We start from the raw sequence: 14,031 nt of genomic DNA on the forward strand, positions 1-14,031 counted from the left end.
AGACACTTATAGCTTCTATTTACACCATTCTGTTTTCTAGTCTTTGTATATGTATCAGAGACACTTATAGCTTCTATTAACACCATTCTGATTTTCTAGTTTTTGTATATGTATCAGAGACACTTATAGCTTCTATTTACACCATTCTGATTTTCTAGTCTTTGTATGTGTATCAGATACACTTATAGATTCTATTTACACCATTCTGATTTTCTAGTCTTTGTATGTGTATCAGAGACACTTATAGCTTCTATTTACACCATTCTGATTTTCTAGTCTTTGTATATGTATCAGAGACACTTATAGCTTCTATTTACACCATTCTGATTTTCTAATCTTTGTATGTGTATCAGAGACACTTATAGCTTCTATTAACACCATTCTTATTTTCTAGTCTTTGTATGTGTATCAGAGACACTTATAGCTTCTATTTACAACATTATTTGTGATTTTGATGTCATATGGCTGTGTTCCTCTGTGATTACCTGGACCACATTCTTTAGATAAGAAATAGGTTTGGTGAAAATAGAACGTATAACGTCACCAGTATTCCAGTGGAAGCTTGAAAAACTATTTTGAATATTGCTTATTTCGATTCTATCTTTTCTTAAACTAGAAAAATGTTCACACAATGTATACTCTTGATGATAAGTGCATTGGTTTCCATTGCAAAGTGAGGAGGAACTTATTAAAGTGGAATTGAAGTTTTCAGTATCAGCAAGTACACCCAATGTCCTTATATTTGTTAAAAGCAGTACCGGGTCGTTAGAATAAGTACTATTAAGGTCTTTAGCCCTTCAAGCAGTCAAAAGTGTGTTAAATTGCAAATTGCACGTGTAGAAAATAAACTATATATATGTAAAAGAAATCCAGTTATTTTTTTATTAAGTCCTAACCACAAGAAATAATTTTAGAAGTTTGAGAAACGTTATATCACTATAATAACCATTTTTAAATATCTTATAAACTTACAGAACAGATATAAAACTATACTTCTTCTTTTGAACTTATAAATTCGTTAGTCAAGTCACTACTATTTGTGTGTTTTTGAGCAGATATTACGGGTGTGTCAATAGACAGGGTATACTTACTCTTCTAGACACCTGATATCACTTTTCATTATGAAATACTTACTCACTCATAATTGATATACATCCTCGTGTGAATAATTTATTAGTTGCTACCAGTATCTCGCCAATATTTCGGGTTTCGTTTTGCAGATGTTTAGTACTGAATATATTTATTTTTCATCAACATGCGATCCTAACCTTTCACTTACATGTTGTATGTGTTGTTATGTATGATACTGAAAGTCTATATCTATGAATTTCCCAACCATTTGATTGAATTATTGCAGGATTCCGCCATGTACCACGATATACAGAACGGTGCTTCAGTACTGATCCGGTGTGTTAATAGGATCAATGGAACAGACTGGTATTGGCTGCTGGTGAGTCTTCTTATTACTCTAGTAATATTCTCCTTATTACCGGCACTGGGCAACTCACTGGAAACTAAGCCTCTGTTTCCTCAAATAAACACAGACTGGGATTATGTGTATTAGAACGTTTTACTTTCATAGGCTGATGATTTCCTTTCAGCGAATTTAATTGTTCCAAGGATAGCCTCGAGGTGAAAATAACATAGATTCTTAAAATGATAAAAAGGCATGTGTTTTATTTCGTGGTGTATCCTTTGTGGTTTTCTGATTCTTACTGAGTTAATGGAGATGGCCAATGTCATTCATGGGGGTATTTTCTAAGGTATCGATATAAAGCTTTGAGAATTGGCTACATCGTCTTTGCAAAATGTCCCCCAAACACGGTTGTTTGGTTGGTTAATGGTAAGTGACACTAGGTAGCTGTTGGTTGTATGATCGGATCCTGTATTTTTTTCTATCATTGCAAAATTACATGGTCTGTTCTTAATAGCACCTCCCCAGTCCAACCTTAAATTGTTCAAACGGGCTTAATATTTCAATTCATTGTGCTGACCTCATTAGTCTTATTTGATACCTAACAGTTGGAATGGCTTGTGATCCCCTCTTCCTTGACAATATAATGTGACCCCTACTAAACCCTCCGCACCCCCCCCCCCCCCCACACCCACTCCTATCACCTTATGATTCATTGCACCGTATCTTGCGACATCCCTAAAGTATTTTTGAATCTTGAATAACTCCCTTCTACCACAGTATCATTTCCTTAACTTTTTCTTTCTTAGTCCATTTGAATTGATGTTTTATTCTAAAATCTTAGTTCAATGTTCTTTGGTTGGGTAATTTCGTTAGGCTCGTGGACCACGACGACGACATTTTTATACATTTTATATTCTCTTTCACCTATTATCCTTTTTATTTCTGTCGAAAAAAACATCATGACATTTTAAATTGAGGTAAAGAAATTTGCACAAAGCTGTTGAACCTCCTATCAACTGCTCTATTGAAACGTTCTTATCCTTTTCGTATTAAATAAGTTCAGTCGTCTCAACAGTATTCACAATTTCTAAGGCGGTAAAATAAATTTGATTTTAATCGTGTTCCGACATATTTCTTTAATCCATTCAATCATTTGAATATCTTGTTTTTTAAAAGAAATATTCAAACCCAACCCCAACATGTTTATAGAGTGTTTAATCACTCTGATATATATATATTGATAAATTAATAGTTGGTTAAACACGGAAGTTAAAACATCTTTACAATGTCAAGCTATTACCAACTTCATCTTCATAATGTCAAGCTATTACCAACTTCATCTTCACAATGTCCAGTTATTACAAACTGCATCTTCACAATGTCAAGCTATTACAAACTGCATCTTCACAATGTCAAGCTATTACCAACTTCATCTTCACAATGTCAAGCTATTACCAACTTCATCTTCACAATGTCAAGCTATTACAAACTTCATCTTCACAATGTCAAGCTATTACCAACTTCATCTTCACAATGTCAAGCTATTACAAACTTCATCTTCACAATGTCAAGCTATTACAAAGTTCATCTTCATAATGTCAAGCTATTACGAAGTTCATCTTCACAATGTCCAGTTATTACAAACTGCATCTTCACAATGTCAAGCTATTACAAACTGCATCTTCACAATGTCAAGCTATTACCAACTTCATCTTCACAATGTCAAACTATTACCAACTTCATCTTCACAATGTCAAGCTATTACCAACTTCATCTTCACAATGTCAAGCTATTACGAACTTCATCTTCACAATGTCAAGCTATTACCAACTTCATCTTCACAATATCAAGCGAACATCGTCTTATACCTTGATTGCAATAGCCACTCTTCTTGTATCTCAGAACTTTAAAAATGTAACTATTTGCTTGGATTATATGTTGGCGAATACAGCCAATCAGAGTTTTCGACAGAAAGTCATGATGTTTACAGTCGCAATGTCCAGGGATCTGATTGGTTGTATTCAATGACAATCTGAAGAATTTGAGCGCAATCTAGAAATCAACGGAAACTCTCGGCAGTCTATATAACCTTACGGAAATGCCATCATTGGCAAGATCAATCAGTTAGAACTGAAACGTTTTTAATTCCTACCGAGTTTTTATAAAATGCGAATCAATAATTAACTTGATTATCCAAAACTTTAACTTGGTGTGATAAATTACTAATCAAAGTTTGCAATCTGACTGTAGAAGAGTAGATCAATAATTTAATTAGACTAAACACCTCCTTTAAGGAAACAATTAGATCCTACCCAGGACTAATCTCGGACATCCAGACTGGTCGCAAATGTACTTTAACAAAGTTGGGACTGGATGATGGAGGCAAACCAAAAAGGAAGTAAAATTTGAATAAAAATATCGTGATTGCACCAAGCCTATTTCAAGTTAAGTACTTGCAGTTGGTTTGCAAAATATTTGAATCGTTTTAATTAAAATCAATATCAAAATCAACCTCTTTATCACGAAATCTCCATTTATAACATTTCACAATCCGGGTCTATGTCAATATTACAGTTTAAATATTTTTAAAAGAAAATGTATTTTTTAAAAATCTTTTGTTAAAATAAAATCTGTTTGTATTTAAGTTTGTGTGATTTGTAAAGCGTGATATGAATTAAATTGAATGATGGCTAGACTCTAATCACGCCTTTTATAATTGAAAAAGTTCATTTATGTCTCATGACTGGTTTCTTAGAAATAGTCATTATTTATGCTTATCAATCAAAGACTCGGAAGATTCAGGCTCGGACTTTATCTTCCTATTTCCATATTTCCTTCTTTGCCTTCATTTTTTTTTAAATCTTGCTTAACTCAGACGAACAAAAGTTTTTTAAAAAAATCGTAAGACATGTTCTTTCTACTTGGATCCTGCAAAATTTCAAAATAATAATAAATATTCCGGGATTTGTTTCATATTTAAAGACTTTGAACAGAGAATTTGATTGGTTGAACATTATAAGACCAAGAACATTAGCTACGTAAACAATTCCTTCAGATCATGGATGGGATTCATTTGTCTACATTAAGATGTAATCTACATACTGATTAAGACGAAAGTGCCCCATCCCCACCAACTCAAACCTCATTCTAAACAAAGAAAACTGCCTTTTTCCAAGCATGATGCTTTCTTTTAGTGTTTATCTGAGTCTGACCAGAGGGGTTTCTACGTGGGAGGGGAGATGGGGGAGGGGGTGGCCCTTTTTGACCACCACCCCTTCCTCCCTCCAATTGTTAAATATCTTGTAACGTATGCCCGGTTGATAGTTCAGTAGAACCAATCTTGACCTCTCCTCAGTATAATGCACAATAGAACCGCCATTGAGTCTGATTTGACTTATTACAATGAATACAGGACATCGTCCAGTTATTCCAACCTGCAGGCATTCTGATTTAAATAATTCTATCATTATATTGATAATAAATTCAGATACAATTGTCTGTGGGTATGATTCACTTAGACAGAAATAGGTTGACCTGAATTTATTGAAACTTTATTTGGTGGTCGAAATAGAAGTTTATAAGCTTATAAAACACGTCGGCGTTTCTATGAATGATAAGGTGAGGGGTGAAGAATTGTCAAAGGGGGTGGGGGGCTTACTGCACCTTGCACAAAAGACTAGAAAGAAATAGAATAGTGTTAGATAAACCTGTATTCATTAGTTATATTTTATAAGTTTCACAATTACTATAAAGAAATATAGAGAAGGGATATTTATTTAGAGTTTTAATAGTGCTTTATACTTTTCTACTAAATATAGGGTGTGGTCTGAGATTATATCTCGTTCTGCATATACTGCACAAATAATGCAGTTAGCTTCTTAAACTGTGGGAACATTTTATTTTCTATTACCATGTAATAACTCAGTCACGTTTTAGGTACACGTGCACGTGGGCACGTTTGAATGATTTGATGTGTCACAGGCTATAAAAAACAACTATCCAACTACCCAGGGATGTTTTGGCGGGACACGGTCAAAAACAGCCTGGAAACCACTGCGTTCAAGGGACAGATTCACCTCCGTCTCAGAAACAGAATTTGTAAGCTGACTTAATCAGTAATAATGTTCAGAGCTCACCGTCGAAATTTGAGGCTTCAAATTCGTGAATGTTCAGAATTTTCCGCGTTTGAAAGTTAAAATGATGACTCCTCTTTTCTTGAAACACCACCATATCTAGAAATCTATAGAAATAGAAAATTAGATCTCAATTTGAGGCATTTTTAAAGGAATTATATGATTTTCATACAGTTTTAGTACTTCTGAAGACTATTTCCATATATTCAACACTCAAATCCACCACTGGAAATGGTGAACCACGAGATGTAAGCTTGCTAACTAACTAGGGGTCGAGATTTGATGCCGGTACAGTATATACGTGTAGTGTTTACGCTCGTTGTTAGGTACTTGATTGAATCATGAAATTATTTTATTTATAGAATACAGGAGTGGAAATATCAACTCGCTGCCCTTTAGACCTGCTGCCACCGCTCCGACAAATCTTTTACCACAGAAAACTGCCATTACACCAATCTGCTTGTTAGTTGGACATTGAATTGTGGAAATGGTATTTTCGATGGACCGATCATGACCATAGCTAGCTCATGGTCTCAGAGTGGCCACATTTTTTGCAGGGGGGCTCATCTATAGCGACTCAACAATTCACTTAAGTTCCCCCCCCCCTCCCCCCCCAATCGGCATGGGACCGACCAAATAACGAAAAGAATTTTAGTGTCCTTCGTATATTTGTAAAGAACTAACCTTAGAAAGACGCGGTCCTGTTCCTTATGGCACTAGATTTCTTGGTAACTGTAAAATTCTGTTAGAGGCCAGTCCAGACAATAAAGTATCCCTTTCGTATGATTAAGGGATTTATTATACATAACTGTATCCCTCATCAGTCGGGTAACATGATATGTTATTGAATTTGCTTATGATATTGTTTGACATTTTGATTCATTGCACACAATGTGATTTTCCTACCCTCAAAAACCCAAATTGATACTGAAAAGACTGGCGTAAAACTCTAGATCGTTTGATTTATGTAACAAGACGTTGACCTATTGACCTTGTACCTGTATTAATTGGTAGACCTCACGAAGTTACCTACTGACTTATATCGCTTCAGTGCATGTATATAATAGATCATTATAGTGACATTTAAATTCAGATATGAATAGTGGGATTTTAAAAAGCTTGATGGTATTGATTTTAAAGTATTTTATAAAGCTATTTGATTCAAGAGATACAATGACCCCTTCTTGTAATATTAAATAGAGTCGAGTCTCGTTTTAAAGAGATTGTAAAGAGGTGTTTTAAAATTGTGCGTATCGGGGACAGTGATAGCATCGGTTTGCACCTTTCCGTCACAGAGTAGAACTATGCGTTTTATCAAGTCATTATCGCATTGGTCTTTATTATATCAAAAGTAGCTTTTGCGATAATGACGCTTTGTATTAGTTGAACCACAGACGTCTGATTGGAAATGGAAATGGAAATGGTGCAAATTGAAGCTATCAGTGTCCCTGATACACTTAAAAATTTAGAAAAATTTACATTCGCCCTTCATTGTATTAAATAGTAAATATTCCGTTGGTAACTTTAACTATATAGATATATATATAGATATATACTCTATTGCAGCAAGTTATATATATATATATATATCAGGATATTCAATGGACCAATAGCGTATATTATATTCTGTTGATCAACGTTTTATCTGAGAAATGATTTGTTAAGTAAATTTTACAATAACATGGTTTATATCTGATATAGCTCAATATCTAATCGCTCTCGGTCCTCAGTCGTGTTTATCCAGTCATTACAACTAATTGTTATGGAGGTGATCGTTTCTCGTCACCCGGATCTTAGTCATTTTCAAAAGAAACAGTGCAGGCTTTGTCAACTGTTTGTATAGTTTTGCTCAAAACCTACACAAAATATAAGGTCCGGTTTGGTCCCCAATTGTAAGATTTCTAAGCCATTTACATAATGGAGAAATTGTCTGCGAACCCTCTTTCAAAATACCAGAACCAGATATCACTCTATCCGATCTATTACAAAAAAATATATGAGTCCAAGTATAAAGAATTGTTTGTGAATATGTTAAAACCTGTTTGAATGAACACATCATTTCCTTTGTGTACAAAATAATGATAAAGTTTATGTGCAAAAAGGGGGTGTGAAAATCATTCCATGTGTGTCATATCTATAGCCCAATACCCCATCTTCACAATGTCAAGATATTACAAACTTCATCTTTACAATGTCAAGCTATTACAAAATTCATCTTCACAATGTCAAGCTATTACAAACTACATCTTCACAATGTCAAGCTATCACTAACTTCATCTTCACAATGTCAAGCTATTACAAACTACATCTTCACAATGTCATGCTATTACAAACTACATCTTCACAATGTCAAGCTATTACAAATTTCATCTTCACAATGTCAAGCTATTACTAAGTTCATCTTCACAATGTCAAGTTATTACAAACTATATCTTCACAATGTCAAGCTATTACAAACCTCATCTTCACAATGTCAAGCTATTACTAAGTTCATCTTCACAATGTCAGGCTATTACAAACTATATCTTCACAATGTCAAGCTATTACAAACTTCATCTTCACAATGTCAAGCTAATACAAACTTCATCTTCACAATGTCAAGCTAATACAAACTTCATCTTCACAATGTCAAGATATTACAAACTTCATCTTCACAATGTCAAGCTAAAACAAACTTCATCTTCACAATGTCAAGCTATTACAAACTTCATCTTCACAATGTCAAGCTATTACAAACTTCATCTTCACAATGTCAAGCTATTAGCAACTTCATCATCACAATGTTAAGCTATTACGAACTTCGCCTTATACCTTGACTGCAAGAAGAGCCCGCGTCAGAAAGTTTATAAACACTAAGCCACAATTTTTACATGGGTCGCGGATTCTAATTGGCTGTATTTGCAAGATGCAATAAAGGTGTCTATTGTAGTCAAAGTATGAGACATAGTTCGTAGTAGCTGGACATTGTGAAGATGAACTTTGTAATAGCTTGACATTGTGAAGATGCTTACGAATTTTGATAACAATGTAATGCAATGTATTAAATATTTAAAATTTTCAGGATGGTCACGTGTACATTGATTCCACCAATCATAGACTAGAACCTGTTTTTGACAATGGTGATATCAGACGTCACAGTGAATCTTCAGAACAGCATGTATATCGGTTAACACCAATTGAAGAACACCATTCTTGTCATATCAAACCAGGTATAGTAATCAATAAACAGTTACATTTTTAATTCGTTAAGAATAAAGTGGGTCGTACAATTGGGAATGCCATAGGCGTAGGATTCTAAGAAGACCGGGGGAGGGGGGCGAACCAGTGGGACCGAAAAAATATCAGACAGCTACCCGAAAAAAAAGTAAAATACTGATCAAATTCGTGAGAATAATTTGAGCAAACAAAACGAAATTTTGTATCCCATTTCTATCCAAACTAGTAATCCAGTTGAATGATATTTACAATGGTAATGTCATAGATTATTCAGGTTTATCTGGGATTATAGAGACCATATATAAGGGATGGTGCAAATCGTAGCTCTAAGTATCCCGGAGACACGAACAATCTCATTTAAAACTTCTTATAAACAAAACAACCGCAACATAATTGTTAGCAAAGTGAGTTCTAAAACTTGAAACCAAATTGAGCATACCTTGACCCTCCCTTTTGTTATTGCCAGTGTGCATCTCTTCCATATTATCCCGAGAGCTATAAGTTGTACCATTATACTTTTATCGTAGTGATATGTATATGTATATTTAATGCAGTTCTTACCAAATAATGTTGTCAAGTCTATTCCCCGAAACGACAATCTGATCAAAACACGGATATAAGTGTTTCGTTTTGGGGTTTTCTGTGTTTGATTCTACCTGCAATGATTAACAGAACGAATCATGCTGGCTTGAATTTCAAACAAACGATTGAAACTCGGTACAAGTACAGGTATAGGGGTCATAAAAACAGACAAATTAAACCAAATAATTCTTTATTGGTCATTGAAACATATAGGCTGTAGAAATAAAGTTATTACGATGTACATTATTGGAATATTTAATGGAATTCAAAAATCTTGACATTTTCAGTTGAAGCACTTGAAATACCCCATAGCGACTTTAATATTTTCACTGGCTAGTATGTTTGTGTAGCTCGCAACAGCAACAATGCCAGAACCACAAGGATGCCAACGAATTAAATATCAACCGGTACGATAGAGCGTTCTGAATAATTATCAATTTGTTAATCTCTTTGATTCCTGATATTCGAAGAATAATGCCTTGTCTTTGTGCTCTAAGAATTTCAAAACAAGCATTGTTAACTCCAATAGGAATAAAATAGGATTGGCAATGGGAACAACTATGCTGAAGGGAAGTTGAGTTGCTCTTTTCACTATCGTGATATAATCAGACACCTTGCCTCGGACACCTTGCCTCGGACAGTAATTTTAACATTTATCGAACACGTTAGAGACACTTCAAAACCCGATATATCTGAGCAATAGTCTGATTGCTCCCTATTTGTACCTCCAGTACCAGGAGGTTGTCACCGCCATTCAATCATTAGGCAATCAGAAACAAGGTCAGAGTGAACATGTTGTTTTAGAAAGCGTCGTGGACAGTGAACTGTTTGTTTCACCAAGATCACAATAAATTAATATTGTCTACAACCATGACACAGATAAAATATTGTATTCCCAGTTTAGTCATTATTTCATTACGCAGCCGAGTGTTGCTTTCAATTCAGATTTAATTTAAATAAAATTATATATTCATCTGTTACAATCGGAGCTGTCAGCGTCCTTTATGTACATTAAAATCTTCAAACGAAAGGAATCTCGGGTACAATGTTAATGTTTTGTTATGATGCCCCTACACTATAGTGATCACCAGTTACTTATGGTTTGCCAAATGAAAGTGGTCATTGGTAGCGAACGCAACTCACAACTCAGTTGCATGAAAGTCGCGTTTGATGGTAATGACCGCTATTCTTATTCGCAACTGGTGATCGCCATGGACTTAGGTATCGAATATCAAGCAAACATGAACGGAAATTTCCCATTCTTTGAAATTAAAGGGTGGTTCACTACTAACTGTAAGCTTACTGACTCTCCGATTAGTCTATCTAAAATTGATTAGTCCGAAACATCTATTCCAGCCTCTGATAGATATTTTGACAGTTGTCAGCTACACCAGCTGTCATATGTCCAAATATCTATCAGAGGGTGGAAAGAGACAGATGTTTCGGTTTAATAATTGATCTGTTGGGTATTGGCTTGTTCTTTGTGGGATCTAAACACAGTCGAGTTGGGGTAGAAATTCTGCACAAGACCGTAGCGTAATGGAGGCAAATTTTTAACTTTTGAAATAACTTCAGAAGTTCTTTATTCAATTCGGTATTTTGAATCCACCCAGATAGCCCTTTGCTTGGATTGCGTTATGACCTTAAATGACATACAGAACGTTTCAGAGCCATAATATTTTTGTCAACTAGGTCATTTAGGTTCAAAGAAATATATTCTAAAACGTACGGCAAGAAGTTCACATAAATCTAACAATAAGGTTTCGTACAAATTGGTGTGAGTGTAAAGACGAGGCAAGCTAGAAAACGAAATAATGATGATATATCTTGAAATTATTATCACTGCAGATATTTTGACTAGTTTTGGTTGTTTGAGGCAAATTTTGGTCTCTTCCGGTTCATAGTTCCTGAAAATAGACAAAAATAACAATAAATAATTCGATGATAGTGTAGAAATAATGAAGATAAAGTTAAGCGTTATTGTACATCCTGTTTTACCTGATTTAGATAGATACATGCAACACATGTTGTTTATACAACAGTATTAGCCTATTCTTTTGAAGTTTCAGTCGGTAGCCATTTCCTATGGGACTAAGGAAAATAACCCCATCTTGTAATTGCACAAATAATTTCAGACGTTTAGGAACCAAATATGATCTAGAATACCAGCTACAACAAACTTTCATCGTTTACGTTTTGGGTCCCGAAATAATAAAATATCAGTTTCAACATATCCTAAATTTTTGTAGCTCTAATTATTACATAAGGAACTAGCGAATGGTTTTTCTCATTTGAGGAGTCCACTACTAAACAATTATTGCTCTCGATTTGTCATTCTTTGGAGATTTTTGGTTACTGGAGTTATTTCAGCTTGTAAGGATTTTTTTTTACAGAAATACAATGTCATCTTTAATTCAGTATAAACTGATCATATATAACATTTTTTTTGTAAAAACAATATTAATTGACATAATAGGATTGGGGAACAGACTTTCGCCTATAATACCCTCTCTTTATCATATATAACATCTTTGCCGGAATACGGAAAAAATTATAGCTATCAGGGGAGAGTTACTAATATTAACATCTCCAGGCATTGTTGTTACATCTTCACAATGGTCGAGATATTATAAACTTTCCGACTGCAATGACGACCTTTTCTGTATTACGGCATACGCCAGAGAATACAGCCAATCAGAGCTCTCGACACACAGACTTTAATCATGGTGGCTAATTGTTAAGGACTTTCTATCGAGGCCTCGGCCGTATTCGCAAACGTACCGCCCAATCAAATCGCTGCATCTACAAACTTTCAAGATACAAGAAATTGTTGCTATTGTAGTCAAGGTATAAGAAGTCAGAGCTTGTGAAAATTTAATGATCAAATGTTTTGCTCATTGTATTTTGTATTTCAGACAAAACCAAGCCACTGTCACCCTTTTTACACTCCCCAATATCCAGACGTAAACGACAAACACCACCGCCTCTAAAAGTCGATGTAGCTATTTTTGTTGATAATCAAGCCTATCGCACGTAAGTTTTTACAAAACGATAGTAAGCTTTTAATGTAACATTCTGTCGAAATTTTATTGATATAGTCTTTGCTGTCTATGCTTTTCCGAGAGTTATAAACTAACAGCAAGCTGTGGGTCCTTCATAATTGACTGGTAATTTGGAAAAGATACTAACACTATTTTGATTAACTTAACTAAAAATGAATAAACAGTATCAACAATATTGACAATTTTTGAACTAACACTTGATCTGAAAACTAACTTCCCTGTCCACATTGATACGTATCCAATACGACTGTGCAGTAAAATATAAAGTCGAGGCCATATCCATAAGGAACGTGAATGGCTTTTTTGCAATTTGAAACTAAAATCCAATGTACATGGAATTTTTGCAAAATAACTCTCATATGGCTCTGACTGTATTTATCAGATCAGTGAAGTTGATTTTATATCTGTTCTTTCTGTACACACCTTTGCCCTATGAGAAATTTTCAATATTGTTTGGCTAGCCTATTTCAAATTTCTCTAGAATATAGAACTGATTGCTTTCTTACGTAAACTCTTACAAGTTAGGGCGATATTTATTCAGTATAGAGGGTGATTATCAAAGTCTACTCTAAACATACTTCAACATACAAGTCATTGAAAAGAGCAGAGTTTCGTCATAGGGCTTCCTTGATTACGTCTCGTGTAAAGACCGTTTTATTTTTCATTTAAGGTTTCTTCCCTGAAATTAAACTAAATTGTCTTTTAGACTGAAGCAGACTCTTGCATTATTTCTCATTTACCGCCTGAATCAAACCTCAACAACTTTTATAACTTCCTGATTGAAGAGTTTTATTATCAATCAGTCACTGCTTATTTCCTATAAATAAGACTCTTTTTAACCTCACTGATAGAAGAGCGAGTGTAGAATATTTGGGGTTTCATATGTCACTCAAATGCCATTGTTAAAGGGACAGTTACGCCATTTTGGGGGGTTGATTTGAGTCTTGAATATAGTCTTCAGAAATACTAGAAATGTACGAAAATTTAACTAACTGGGAATTTTACTCATTATTTTCATATATATCTTTTCTATATATACCACAGAGTATCTCAATTAAGTCGCCATTTTAACATTCAAACGCAGATAATTCTGGACATTCATGGATTTGATGGCCCAAATTTCGACGGTGAGCTGTGAACACTATTACTGATTGGCCCAGATAAAGTATGATTGGTTGGCCTACCCGTCCCTTTAAAAATGATTCGTTGAATATAAAAGGCGTGAAGTTTCTCTATTTATTATAACTTCCTTGTCCAAAATATCCAAGATAATAATATATAGTTGGAACGTTTTGAAGATGAGGCATCCTCACAATGTCAAGCTATTACCAATTCCGTCTTATACCTTGACAACATGGCAATTTGGCACTTTTCTTGCCGAATTGAATATTGGTAATTACAACAATTTGATTGATTTGGTTGTCAGCTAGCGATATAGGAGATTAATCGTGTTTTTACAGCTAGCCACCAGGTTTCGGACGACTTTAAAATTAATAAAGTGTCTATTTAGTCAAGGTATAAGACAAAGTTCGTAAAAGCTTGACATTGTGAAGATAAGGATCTTAGAACCCAAGGCTCGTTATTCAGTCAGATGATGACTCTATTCTCAACTTTAACTTAT

General features: G+C 34.6%; 1 protein-coding gene across 1 annotated transcript in view; it reads left to right on the forward strand.

Annotated features, from left to right (window-relative positions):
* The window catches only part of LOTGIDRAFT_166643 (hypothetical protein), a gene marked incomplete at both ends in the record, with an annotated part of 36,068 nt that overhangs the window by 9,613 nt on the left and 12,424 nt on the right, over positions 1–14,031 (forward strand). The window contains 3 exons of the mRNA XM_009064068.1: positions 1,358–1,450; positions 8,612–8,759; positions 12,264–12,381. Coding sequence (XP_009062316.1) covers positions 1,358–1,450; positions 8,612–8,759; positions 12,264–12,381 — 359 coding nt within the window. The remainder of the gene's footprint in view (positions 1–1,357; positions 1,451–8,611; positions 8,760–12,263; positions 12,382–14,031) is intronic.

The sequence above is a fragment of the Lottia gigantea genome (assembly GCF_000327385.1).
Source record: "Lottia gigantea unplaced genomic scaffold LOTGIsca_60, whole genome shotgun sequence".
NCBI classification, from domain to species: Eukaryota; Metazoa; Mollusca; class Gastropoda; family Lottiidae; genus Lottia; species Lottia gigantea.